The 13,984-nt window shown below is 40.1% G+C and overlaps 1 protein-coding gene across 3 annotated transcripts in view; it reads left to right on the top strand.

Moving 5' to 3' along the window:
- Nucleotides 1–13,984, top strand: part of tgfbr3 (transforming growth factor, beta receptor III) — a 71,411-nt gene continuing 57,427 nt past the window's right edge. For all 3 annotated transcript variants that reach the window (XM_076880748.1, XM_004552887.4, XM_004552886.4), the window contains exons 1-2: nucleotides 1–228; nucleotides 4,671–4,848. In XM_076880748.1, coding sequence (XP_076736863.1) covers nucleotides 4,788–4,848 — 61 coding nt within the window. In that variant the 5' untranslated portion in view covers nucleotides 1–228; nucleotides 4,671–4,787. The remainder of the gene's footprint in view (nucleotides 229–4,670; nucleotides 4,849–13,984) is intronic.

Below are 13,984 nucleotides of genomic sequence, written 5' to 3'. Positions count from 1 at the left end.
GCAGACAGATAGTAGTAAACTGATAGAAACTTTGAGCGAGTGCGGTTGTTTGAACACAAACTGATAAAATATCCCGTCGACATTGTTCTCTGTGATTTTTTTTTTTATCTACTACATCAAAAATAACTGCGTGAATGTGCAGCCGAAATAACGACTTTGATATCCGCATCCAGCGCTGCGACCTCAACTTCAACCAAGTTTACTTGGGCATTTTCTGAAGATTGCATGGTATGTCCGCTTGTTTTCAAGACCTAATTCTTTGACTAGATAACGCTTAGCTTTTGTCCAGAAGATAAGGTTTATGTAAAGAATGTCAGGCAGCACTGTGGGTGCGAATCCCTTGAAAATGCTGTTTACAGTTACAGTGTACTTAGCCGCTCAAAACTCCAGCAGAACATCTGTCATGATTCCGCTGACATGCTCTCCTGCTTTCTCCCGCTGTTGTTGATTGTTAGCTACGGGCTAACAGCACAGAGCTCTTGCTTAAATTCTCTTTGTTGCTGGTTTGGTTGTGTTTCATAAGAAAGCTGCTTTAAAGAAAAGCACAGGTAAACATTGAGTGAAGTATTCCCTTCAGAGTGACAACAGCACGATACTGTGTGTGCGCGCGCACGGGTGTGCTTTCTCTTCTCACCCGCGCGCTTCTGTGGGCACAAACGTGACTGACAGTGCAAGAAGTTTAGAGAAAAACTTAAGAGTGTCAACTCGTGTCTTTACACTGGATTAAAATGGATAGGACTACTGTGGCAGTCACGGTGTACTTGTATGTTATGGTTGCTCATGCTTAGGATATTTTCTCTATTCTTTTAGCTTGCTTTAGCTTCACACATCCAGATGGTGAGTTCAGGGATATTACTGCAACCACATATATATATTTTTATTATAGATGAATTTGTTAAAACTCCAAAATCATGAGGTATTTTATTTGCATTTTATCTGGACAGCACAGTGGTGAAGCGGTTAGCCTCACACAAAGAGGGTTTCTGGTTCGAACCCTCTGGCTAGCTGGGGCCTGTCTGCAAGGAGTTTGCATGTTCTCCTGTTTACATGGGTTCTCTCCGGCCTCTCCGACTCCTTCTCACAGTTCACAGACATGCCTTTTATTTTAGGCTGATGATTCTAAATTGTCCATAAGTGTGATTGTTTGTTTATCTTTCTCTGTGCTTGTTTATCACCCTGTGATGGACTGGCAATCCCTCCCTCTCAGTGTCGGCTGGCATAGACTCCAGCCCCCTTCTGTGCTACATTGGATAAGGATTAATGAAAATAAAATGGAAAAATGGATGGATGTTTACATAAATAGATGGAACATTTTGTAAGCCATCTTTTAAGTTTTACGACCAGTCTGGAGATAAGATCGCCAGTGCTGTCATAAAAAGACGTTTTTAAAATGTTTTGTTGATAGAATATTCAAGTCTGTTGAAGTTTTTGTTAATCAAGTGGCTGAAAATTCATTAATTATAGTAAAACAGAGTTATTGCTTTTACTTTGTGCCAACCGATTGTGTTTACATGGCACCCACCAAAGGTCCATTTCAATGCAGGATAAACCCTGATACTGTCTAAGGGGAAAATGAGACATTGTGACATTTTATCTGTAACATTAATACATTAACAGGGGAACAGTCTCAGATCAAAACTGAGAAAAGTCTGCCAGCTGCTATACAGAAGCAGTTGTGGCTTACTTTACCAGCTCTATTTGATTAGCAACAAAAATATAGCTTGATGTCACCAAAAACACAGTACAAGCTATCGCAGACAGTTTTGCACAACCTTAAGACAATCTTCAATTTTTGAGGGGTATCGGTATCGACTTTGAAATTGCAGTCTCGTGACAGTCCATAGACACTGAAAGTGCAGAAGAGCTCACTATAGTTCTTTCAGAAGCTCATATGACCACATGATTTTCAAAATGACTTATGAGTATTAATCCTGACTATCTTACTCATACACCACAAGATGCACTATATAACACAGACCTCAGCCTTTGTGTTATTGCTCTCTTCGCGCATGGCTTTGCGATTACAAGAACCCTGTAAATGCCCTTGGGTCTTGACATCGCTTAACTGCAGCGTATGCATACGTGATGACACAGATATAAGCCAGGCCTTTAACACTTAACTGACCACAAGTATTCAGCTTGGTTTCACTGATGTTCAGTACGTTCAGTCTGGGGTCTGCATGCTATAATGTACTTTCCAGATTCTCTTTGAGGGAAATACTTTGCTCGGCTTAGACAGTCAGGGTTGAGAAGAAGTCACATGAGGTGATTTGAGTTGTTGCTGCAGCAAAACCATCACCATAGCATAGAGTTAAAACCTTCTCCAACCCAAAACAACTTTAAAAGGCTATGACTAAATCTTTTGCACATAGGTTTTTAGAAGCTGTTTTACCACCAGCTTTCTTAGTATTGTAACCCAGTGCAAATGTGATTCCAACCATAGATACATCAAAAGAGCTACACACTGTTTTACGTAAAGAAAGTCTCCTTTGATTTGGTCTTTGCTTCCCAAAAGGTACTGCAACACAGTTTAGCTTTGTTTAGTCAGTGAAGAGATGAAGGTCAAGGAGCGGCATAAATCAAACAGAGCGCTCTGGTTCTCACTGACAAGCTGAAAGTGTAATATTTGTCATGATGTTCCAAAATGACTTCCCAGCCCTTGCAGCTGCCACACAGTGAAAGGCCCTTTTGTCCTGTGCAAGCTGCTTGCACTGCAGAGTGATGCACCTCAGTACTTTGTGCATCACTTCCTATATACACTGTATAGCTCACCACAGGTTATATAGATGCACATGTGTTTCTTCCACACAGCTCTATACTAGTTAGAGACAGTGCCTTTAAAGTGTGAGCACCTGCAGTTCTTGTTACAAGACTTCTAACATGACAACAGTTTCACTTTTCTTGCCACAAAGAGTCAGACATCAATCAGAGAAGAAATTTGCACAACTTTTTCTGCGGACCATATCTTTCTAGAGACATGTTTTGATTGCATCTACAGAACATACCCACATAATAACTGAGAATTAGAAAGAGCTAAAAGGATTCTTCGGAACATGGTAAATCTTTCAGAAGTCTACGTTTTAATCTTGATTTAGCCTTTGAAAAACAACGAGCTGGATTATTGGAAATGGAAAAGCTTGCTTTCATTTGGATATATTAGGTTCCAGTGTACTGTTTTTATTAATACTTGTCAGAATGTAAGAACAGCATGGCCATGTGTTCCTTATCTGCTTTGCTGCTCTGAAGTTGTTCTGTGCTTCTCTGGTCTGACTCTTATAATGCACTGTTTTGAAGGCATCTTTCTGCTGCTGATACTGGAATTCATAACCTTGATAAAAATGCATTAAAATATACTTGTAATAGCCGTGTCTGCGGCTGCAGATATCACACAGTTGTTTTTGCAAGATGGACTTCATGGTCAAAAGCACCTGCTCGTCTGAGCCTAACTCCTGACTCAATCATTCCTGCCTCATTCATTTTTTTCTGTAAAAAGAAAAAGGACCAAGTATAATTACAATTATACTGCTAAATCTGCTAAATGAAAATTAATTCTTAATTATTGCAAAAGAATTTACAAAATATAATGATTCTACATTTCATGATGTGTTTAAATATATTTGTCAAAAAGCATCTAAGCTGCAAGCGTCTTATAACGGGTTTTTCCCAAAGGTAGTAGCTGACATCTGTGGGGTGGTTTTGCCAGCAGTCACACTGACATTGCACGCTACTTAGTCCTTTTTGACAGCCTTATATGGCCAGTGGATGTTACTTTTACCCTTTTCTTTCATAAGCTTATCTATCCACTTGCATGTTAACCATCTGTAGCTTTGCAACACTCAACACTTGGGAAATGCGTTTGCGTTGTTCGGTTTGTTTAAACTGAAAAGTGAAACCTAGACAGGTGACCTTTTTGATTGATTCAGACTAGAAATCAGTTTTGGTTTCTTGTTTTTTCCGCCACTCTTGAGTCATTGGCACTGCTTACATACCCCACCACCTTTGCCACGGAAGGAAGGGGAATGTGGTTATAGTGGCAGAATTTTTTTTCCAGTTTTATCAACTAGAATAAAACAATTAAATTTTTCACTGTACAAAAATCACTTTCATAATTAAACTTTACACCCTTTTCCTTTCTATGCAAGACGATTAGGATTTTTCCTTCTGCCACTTTCTGAGAGAAACTCTGTAAAATTCTGGATATTCTTTGTTTATAAATGTACATGAATTTCATTTTTCCCCTTGTCATAGCCGTCACTGTTTACACTTAGATTAAGTTAAAGCTTCAGTCAGGGTCATGGTAATTAGTGCGGTGGTACTAAGCTGCTTACTCAAGACCCCACTAGAGTTTCCTGAGTCTTTAAATTAAAGTGTGTTAATAACCTGTGGCATGTTCTGGACTGTTAACACCCAGCAAGTCAGTCATCCATCCCAAACTACTTGCACACTCTAACAGGCTTGGAAGGTGTGTGCAGCCTGGTCCTTTGAAGCATGCATAACCTCCAATTAACCCTCCCAGATTAATCCCCTGGTCTCCTAAGTGCCTCTCTTCTTGTCTCATCTCATCACTCCCACGCTGTATATTAAGCAGAGCCCAGTTCCCTGCTGTTTGTAAATGCTTTAATTGAACCTGCTTCTTCTGGTTGACATCTTTTATTTTTGTTCACTTGCAGCTGGAGCCTGAACGTGGCTTTCTGCAGACCCATTCTCAAGAAGGGAAACCTTTGTGAGACGCTGAAGAACGGCCAGTTCATCCACTTTTATCATACTGGAATCTGCAGAATAATAAAATGGCTACAAGGTCCCATATTCCCTTGATGCTTCTTGCAATATGTTGCCTGGCATCTGCAGGTATGTTTATTTCATTTCAAGCCACTTCCTATGCTTTTCGTGTGAGACTAGGTGTTATCAGATATATGTGTGTTTGTTTGTTTGAAGAGCAAAAACATCTCCTGAACCGAAGTTTGCTTCATACTTCAGTTTGTGAACCATGATTTTAGTTTATAGCGTTAGAGGAGATGAATAATCAAAAATAAACCCTGATAATTTACTTGTTACTTGAAAGTGCATAATTTAGCTCGGCGTTAACAACTCCAGTATGGTTTTGGAAGATGGAACTTATTAATTATTCTGGATGTTTGGCTCTGCTTCAGAATTGTTGTAATCATACAAACTTTGCAAAAATCCTTATGGTGTTATGGTGTTGAAACATTGTGGTGTCAAAATGTTGCCTATGCTATGGGATTTTCCACCCTTCTCCCAGCATGCCTTTCTAGACAGTGCTTGTCAGAGTCATGAGTAAGGGGGATTTATACTAAAGAAAGTGCTGACAAGTTCGATCTGAGAATACAAAACACTCAGCAGGCCTACGTGTATCTGTCAGATTGGGTGGAATGAGACTCAGATTCTGCCAAGTACTCCGTAATTCACAGCAGTGATGCAGACAAACCAAAGAGAGAGAAAATAGATAAGTAAACTGCTACACAGGTGGTTGTATGTGCTACAGGTTGACAGTTTTTGAAAACTCGAGAGGTTGTCGAAAAACTTCGCAAAAAACACTCGACAAAGTCTTGGCTTCTCATTTTAACTTCTTCTCCCCCTATATCAGCCCTTATGTGGTGATATTATCTGAGTGGTGACACCTATTGTTCGGAGAATACTGCAACAGCTTCCTGTGCCGTAACCATGGGTATAAATACAAGTTTCTCTGAAACGTGGGTATACTGCGGCCTTTAGACTTCCTAAGACAGTTCTGCCACACAGAGAGTCAAGTCTCTGCAGTCATATCAGCTCTTTGAGACTTGAGCAGTACAAAGGAAAAAAAGGCATTATCATGCTAACATGCACACAATGACAATTATAATAGTCTGATATTAAAAGGTTACATTTATCTTCTTCTCTTAGCATTTTTGCTGCTTTTTAAAAAAACAAAAAACAAACAAACTGTACATTCTGCATGTTGTTTAAAGACAGAGCAAAGTCTCATATGAATATTGATGGATGAATACTCAAGGAGGATCAGCAAAATATATAGAGTATATCATGAGGGGGCAAGAATGCCTGTGATGATTTTATTCTCACCTAAAAAAGCATCTGCTGGTGGTGATGTCTCCTGGACAATTCCTAGATGTGGTGTTCTGATCATGGCCAACTGGGAGGAGTCCCAGGGAAGAGCAAGGGCATGCTGGAGAGATTAAATCTCTGTAGAGATGTTATCTCTTGGTAATGACTCAGTGTTTCTCCAGAAGAGCTGGAGAGTGGTGTAGGAATCTCTTTTTAGACTGCTGTCTGGACCAGACCTGGATGGCAAAGGATGGATGCATGGATCTATGAAGACATCAGAATAAATCCCCTTGGAAGCATAAAAACTTGTCAGTTTCACAGGTGTGGAGAAATTGGAATGGCAATTTAGCAACTGGTAGCCAGTAACTTTTTAAAGCATCACACTGAAAACCAAAATATTTTAAAGATTTTATAGACCAAATTAAAAAAAAAAATCTAATCCAGCATGGATCTTCCTCTGGGGAGCATGAATGTCTTTAGCAGATTTTGTGCCAATTAGTTTGTAAAATGTAGAGAAATACTAGAATGAGTTTCTTGGAATTTCGCTAAAACCCTAACAATGTCAACCTATTTGCAGACCCAGATCCATCACGATTTATCTTTATTAATGAAGATAAAGTGCCATGAATATTTGCACCACTTTTTTTCCTCAATATCCAAATAGGATACAAGAAAACTGCATATGCGTAGAAATTCAAGGGAATAAAATAATCCTAATAGCGTTAAACTAAAAACCTCTGGTCCAGTATTATCTGTACCAAATTTCATGCCAGTCCCTTGAAAGTTGTTGGGAGAATTGTTGATGTTCTGTTTCGGGTGAGTAGTCGGCAATTGTGGCCACATCTGTGTTGACTAGAAGTGGGTGGAGTTTCAAGTAGTTGTGGAGTTGGCCATGAGAGGTAATTAGAGGAACTTTCGTTGCTTTTACATCTACACTGGCTGCAAAGTTCAACTGTGGGTTTCTTTGTTTGGTAAATTGAACAAATCCCAAAGTGTACTGACCCCATCCTGACACTTAGCCCTACAGTTTGAGGACAAACCTGTCACACTGACTTGAAAGGAGCACAAACCATATTCAGATTCAAGTGTTCATTCCGTTTGGTCTCTTTTTTAGAATGTAAGATGTCCTGTTTACAGAAAGCAGTTTCACAATGTACGGCTCTCGACTTGAACTCACTCCAGATTTAGACTGCAGTATCCCGTTTTGTTTTTCTGTGGCAGCACAGGAATAATGTGTGGTTCGCATTTTTCATAGTTTCAGTCTGATTGCCGCCATAGGTAATTATTGTAAAAGTTCTTCTCTTATTCTCTGGGGGCTTGAACCGCACTCCAGAGAGCTGACTCTTACTCAGACAATAGCAAGTTAGTGAATATGTGTTGTGGGCAGAGCAAACATAATTTCTGCCACAATGCCAGGATCTCCAACACAATGAAGTCCCATACGAAGTTTTCCTCTAAATTCCTCCTCACACGGCAAGATGCATTGTTATACTAAGTCACAAGGGACAGATATTTACAGTTTGACAACCAAATGCCCTTTCCTCCAAAGAGTATTGTCAGTGACTGTATTCACTGATTTACTGGCAAATGATTTGTTTTTTGGGGGGGGGGGGTGTTTTCTATCATTTAAGGGAAAATGTATGCCAAATAGCACATTCAGAACATTATCCTTTTTGCTTTCTGCCAAATATTTTTTAAAACTGCCACTGAGAAGCTTACCAGTTTTTCTTTACTCCAAACCACATCACGGACACTCCACACCACATCAGCCTCTTTCTTTCACCTCTCTCTCTTTTACTGTCTGTTCCTACTATCGCACAGCATCTGTGTAAACAGTCACATCTGCCCTTAAACTTGTCAGGAGTGCTCTTACGTAATGTTTAGATTAGTCTGCAATGAGTCTTCTTTCAGCGTAATGCAATCCAGGTTCTGAGCCTCCCATAACTCTTAAAAGTCAGACTGAGAGCACCTTGATGTCCATATTTCAATTCTGTGCTCTGCTGCTTCACTCTGCTGTTTATAAGTTGTTGTTGTTTTTTCTCCCTCAATATGATCGCTGCCATTTTGCGGTTGCGTCTCCTAAGCATGCCATAATGGTAACTTTGTGAAGGATATATTAGGGACATTGGGGCTGACTGTGGATTTTACAGTGAAATAAAGTCTTTCAGGAGCCACGCCAGATATTAATTTGAGACAGTTGCCAAAAACGGCTCCGGCAGGATGCTGGTTACACTGGAGGCACAAGGCCGGGGTGTTGGCTAACTGAAAAACACACCAGCGTTATTGAGTGCAAAAGCACTTTCTCTCTTATTGTCTATCCTGATTTTACTTATGAGGTGGCTTGATGGATGACCAAGCTACTAGTGCGAATTTGTCTCCAGCGATTCATTGTAGACTGTTAAACAAAACGAGAGAGAATTTGGAGCCGTGCTCATATTCAGAGTGCATATGTTCGCTTTCAGCTTTACATTCGAGTAAACAACTTCTTTCAGTCTGCATTTTTCTATACTCCTGGCAGATGCGAGTCACTGCGGTGCCAAAAGTGGTTGTAACTTTTCTTTCTCTCCACAGTTGAGCAAAAGGTTTGTCTGTGTATCCACGGTGCTTTCTTAGGTCCAGCAAGAGTCAGGACTGCCAGAGAGCATTGTGCAACTGCTGTAATCTGAGAGGTGGGGTAGCCAGGGGGAGGAGAGAAGTAAGCGCAGCCGTGGGTCGTCTGGTCCAAATCGACACACTCCACACACGCACGGCGTGCCAAACCGACAAAGTCCCTTCCAGCATGCTAAACCAGATGTGGCCCAGTGATTCATGCGAGGAGCCGGAGCAGCGCAGCGCAGAGGCAGTGTGCTGCTACGCTGAGTGGTTGGGATGTTTACATAGCAACGGGTGTCCTGAGTCTGTCTAATTACAGATCTGCTCTCCCCCATGGTGAAGCCTTTATCTTAACAGTGCTGTCAAGTAGGAGGCAGTCATTGCGGCCCTGTGTGTTTATAGCTTTTACTTATGAATGAAGGGAACCGCAGTATTACCCAGTTTAATTAACAGTGTAAAGTGTGTAAAGTGATTGGTGGAGTATTTAGTTTGATTTACTAACTCATATACTAGCTTTTTTGAAAGCAGACTCTCACCAACACATGGAAGAGTGCCTAAGTGAAGTGCAGCAGACAAGTTTCTACAGACACAAGATCTTCTATGTCTGTCATTTCTTATCAGCCTCTTGTTAAGAGGATGCTTACGTAAATCTGAAGGAGTCAACCAAATCCCGCCCCCAACCCTCTCTCTTCCCCTCTCTCGCTCTCACTCTCTCCATAGTTCCAGTAAGCAGGCGTGTAAATAATTTTGGTCAGAGCCAGTAATGGGAGACAGCTGGGGTGATCGTGCGCTTTCCATTGTGTTTAACAGCCCCGTGGAAAAAAAAAAAAAAAAAAAAAAAAAATCTGGAGAGTAAGAGTAAGAAAGTTATGTGGAGTGTGACTTCATTGAAGAATGAGAGCGTAATAGTAAAAAATTGGACTCCCTCTGTTCTGATAACCTACGGAAGCAGCAAGAAAAAATATTTTGGGCTATCACATTATATTGCTTGAGGTGTCTTTTTTTTATTAAGTGCAGTTTCATCACTTTGCAAAGATGCCAAATTTGGGCGTATGACTCAAAAAATCCTGATATGGGATGCAAGGTGAAGGCCTCCAGGTTGTGTCTTTCAACAGACTCACCCCTCCTGGGGCCTCACCTTCCCCACTCCTTTTCCACCAGATGAGTCCTGATGAAAGACCATGTCGCAGTTTTGGAATAATCCCTTTTAAAAACAGGGGTGACTTCCAAAAAATGACAGTAAGACCTTCAGAGCTTGATCCGTGCTATAGATCACAAACATATGCTTTCCACTTGATTTTCAGAATTTGACAGAGAAAGTAGTTCTGAAGTAGCTTGTAGTGAGCTGTTATACACTTAAAAAGCACTGTAATAGTGCATCTGCAAAACAGAAAACAAGAAAAAAAATCCTAAGATTTGCTTATCCAATTCAAGATCACAGGGAGGCTGGAGCTCATTTCAGCTGCATGATTATTGATTTATTTGTTGAAAATCTTCTTTGCTTATTCATTGTCTGTGGTCTTCTCTAACTGGCCAATTATTCATCACACTTTCTGTTTTTTAACTGTCCAGTTAAGAGGCCCTCCCAAGCCTCCTTTGTGCATGTTAATACATGAGACAACATGGCACTTGACAAGTCATTTTTCTTCTTTGCCCTCCCCTTTGTAAAGTTGAAGCCCAGTGGAATGTAGTCTCTTCCAGTGTGTGTGAAAATGCCGTCAGACTTGCCCTTTCCACCTCTTTGGCTCTCTTGCACTGGGCTTACTTACTGGCACAAAGGACCAGCATTGTTTCAGCCTTTGCCTTCTGTTGATGGCAGCCTGCTGCTTCTCAAAAGCCCCTGTTATCACATATGAGTGATAGTTCTATAAAATATCACAAGAACAAAGACATTTTGGGCTGCTATATGATTGATTAAACAAGTTCATGTTATTTATTGCTTTGGCAAATTCCCCTCCAAATATGCCTAACTAGGCAAGACTTATGATTTTAACGGGTAAGTAAGGGTGTGTGCCTGTGTAAATTCAGATGTCAGATTGAGGAGGCTAAGGATGGCTCATCTTGATACCTAGAAACACTTTCCTTGTGATCCTGATCAGCATGCCGGCTCCCAGTTTTTCCTTTTTTGTCTATAGTCTATTTAACACACTCTTTCAAATTTTGATTTTTATATCAAAATTATTTTTAGAATGTTGTCTCTTTGTATAACGGGGACATTGCGGTTATTAAACTAAAACACTGCACTTTAACTTAAACATTTCATCTCCACTTGATCCCCAGTCCATCTGCCAGATTTATTTTTTTTATTAAATCTGTTGGGTGGATTGTATTAAATACTTTACATTGAGAGTTCTGGCAAAGCAGATGATCCAGCACAAATGAAACGAGTCTGATATCTAGTGGGACAAGAAGAAAGACCCCAGGGCACACCTCTCTGCTTCCACAACTACGTCTAAATCTTTGTGAATGCAGACGATGTGGCTGCTCCCAAACCCCCGCCGAGCTGTTGTCAAAAACTCTGCTTTTGAAGGCATCTATGATTGATGAGAAAGCTGCCCTTGGAGCTGCAAGACAGACATTTCTCTCCATTGCATGGTAAATGTTGTACTGCTTGGGTAGTTTCAGTACTGCTGAGAACTGATTTGTGCTGGGTTGGCTGATGGCTGTTGCACGCCACTTATGGTATTTCAGTGTAACAGACTGTAGCAGTGCTTGTGTTGCTGTTGTTATAGCATTATAGGACTCTTCCTTCTTGCATTTTTGTTTTTTACTGTTACTGTATTATTTTGTGTATAATTCTCAGCTGATGTTATCTATTAAAGATAAGGTAAGCTAGCCTACATTAGTCCCAGAGTTGGAAAATTCACAACTTCTTTAAATATATATGAAAAGCCACTTCTTGTTTCTTGATTGAGTTGACAACTTATTTGCTTTGATGTTATAGGTCCAGACAGCACATGTCAGCACCCATCAGTAAAGACATACAGTGGTAGCACAGCCAGTCTTTAGTCATATGCTCGGTCTCCCCCAGCTGTCTCACTTTACACAGTGGCTCCTGTGTTCCTCTGGGAATTAGCCTTGTCTTCCATCTCTTCAAAGACCTCTGATTTATGCCTGCATGGAGAGGTAGGCAGAAATGTACCCGCTTCCATCTTGCCTGCTTGCCTGTGACTTCATATGCTGCTTGTAAGTGGTCATGTTTTTTTGTTTTTTTTTTGATCACTTACCAACATGAGCCTCCTACATCTGTCAGGGCTGATGAATAATGACCAGTCTCACTATCAGTACCTAGTATGTTATATACTACATAAATCATAGCTACACTAAGCTGTTAAGTATCTTTTCAGATCTGCATTTACAAAGAAAAACCTTCTAACTTAAACATGACCAAACTTTGCAACATCAACACCCATAACATTATTAAAGAGTGTTTCTCTCATCTCTTCTTTACTTTTTACATCTATTGGTCATTAGAAATGATGATACTGATATATCAGAAAATAGCTAAGAGAAATCCTTCTATTCATAATTTAAAGAATCCTGAATAAAACAATCCTGCCCCCAAAAAGCTAATCAGCAACCCAACTGTGAAAAATGTTATCCATTTATGTTGCTGTGTTGATGCATAGTGCAGTAGAGGTTTCAGGTTTCAACAGGTTCAGCTGTGTGGTGACAGACTTACGGTATCTATAATGTGAATTAGAATATTTTGTTAAGAATTCTGGTGGGATTATCCAAATATGCTCATGATGCTGGCAGTCTGGTTCGAGCTGCTTATAAACCTCTAATGCCGTCTATGTTTGTATGTTTGTAGATATGTTATATGTAGAAGTATAACCTGCCGTGGGAAAACATTGTAAATCTTATTTTTGGGCATACTCACCAAACTTTTGGAGAGGTTTGCATCAGGTCTGAACTGTTTTTATATGCCAATCACTACTGAAATTCAAGTTTAGGCTCCCTCCTCATTAATTAGATACATGGTTGTATTAACTGTTAAAGCGGTGGCCAAGTGGCAAAACTTGTTTCTAGAAGGACCAGTCAAATCAGTCACTTACCTGAACCCATTTCTTTCTCTGTAATTATTTGGTAGATTGATGTCTTATATTATGCTATTTAGATCGTTATGCAACGTACAGATGCCTTCGGGGAGTCATCTGATTAAGTCTGCATTCATTCCACCACAAGACACTTGTCTTAAAAATACAGCAACACTAAAAAAGAACCGTCTTGAGTGACAAGAACAAAGAAGTCCTTCACCATGTTGGGTCTTGATATAAACTGCTTTGAGTCAGTTTGGGGTCATTTGAAGAGACAGAAGTGATTACGGCATATGAACACTGGTTACTGCCTGACGCATGTTAGCAGCCCCAAAGAGTCGTTGGTCATTAAAGGTGTTCTTTGCAGTTCAGGCCCGACGACTGTGGAATTCTCTGCCTGAAGATCGCAGGCAGTTGAACTCGACATCTCTTTGCAAAAACTATTTTTTACTTCAACCTATTTTTAATATGCAGTATTTGTTTTTTCCTGTTTATATTAAAATAATTTTTACTCTATGAAATTCATTTTTCACTTATTGAAGTTTCTTATTGTTTAGCCCTTTGTAACATTATTTAAGTACACTTTAACTTAAGTGTACTTAAGTTAAAAATGGCGCTAGCAGTAAGTATTGATCTGGTTTAAAGTAAGTTTCCCTTTATTTGGCCACTCTTGAACATAAACCTTCAAAATGATAGGACCATACTTGCCTTTCAACGTCGAAGTTTACATCCAAAGGAAGTTAATTTATTATCTCAACACCTGTTAACATACTTAGGAACTAAAAGAAGCTTTGCTTGCATATCCTTACTCCCTTCAAACAGTAGATAAAATATAATCCAGTGAAATGAGTGTCTGATTTAGCTGTGTTTTCTACTGTATGCCAGCTGCAGAGATGAATCTACCAATAAAGACTGTTTGGGTGATATTGAGTTACAGACAGATTTGTGGGATATCTAACTTCAGACTTCACACTTTGATGGCGAAGTTTATGACTTCCCTAATGGCGTTCAGGCTCACCCCTGCCCCTCCTCTCTTCATCCCATTCCAGCTTCCTCCTCTCATGCCTCCAAGTTTTACAATCCAGAGATAAATCCTTTTCATAGGAGGGCCGGTGAAGTGAACTTACACTACCCTTATGAAAGGCTTTACTCACTTCCTGTAGTAGTGGCTCAAGGTTCAGGGGTGAGTGGGCTGTGCTTATGTCAACACTGCAGAGCTAGTGATTCTTTAGTCCAAACCCCCTTAGGAAAACAAAAGCGGGTAGAATATTATGTTCTCTAAACTGGTTTTT

Source organism: Maylandia zebra, linkage group LG23, assembly GCF_041146795.1.
Source record: "Maylandia zebra isolate NMK-2024a linkage group LG23, Mzebra_GT3a, whole genome shotgun sequence".
NCBI classification, from domain to species: Eukaryota; Metazoa; Chordata; class Actinopteri; order Cichliformes; family Cichlidae; genus Maylandia; species Maylandia zebra.
Note: the sequence above shows the minus strand (reverse complement) of the source record. Positions and strands in the feature narration are given on the sequence as shown.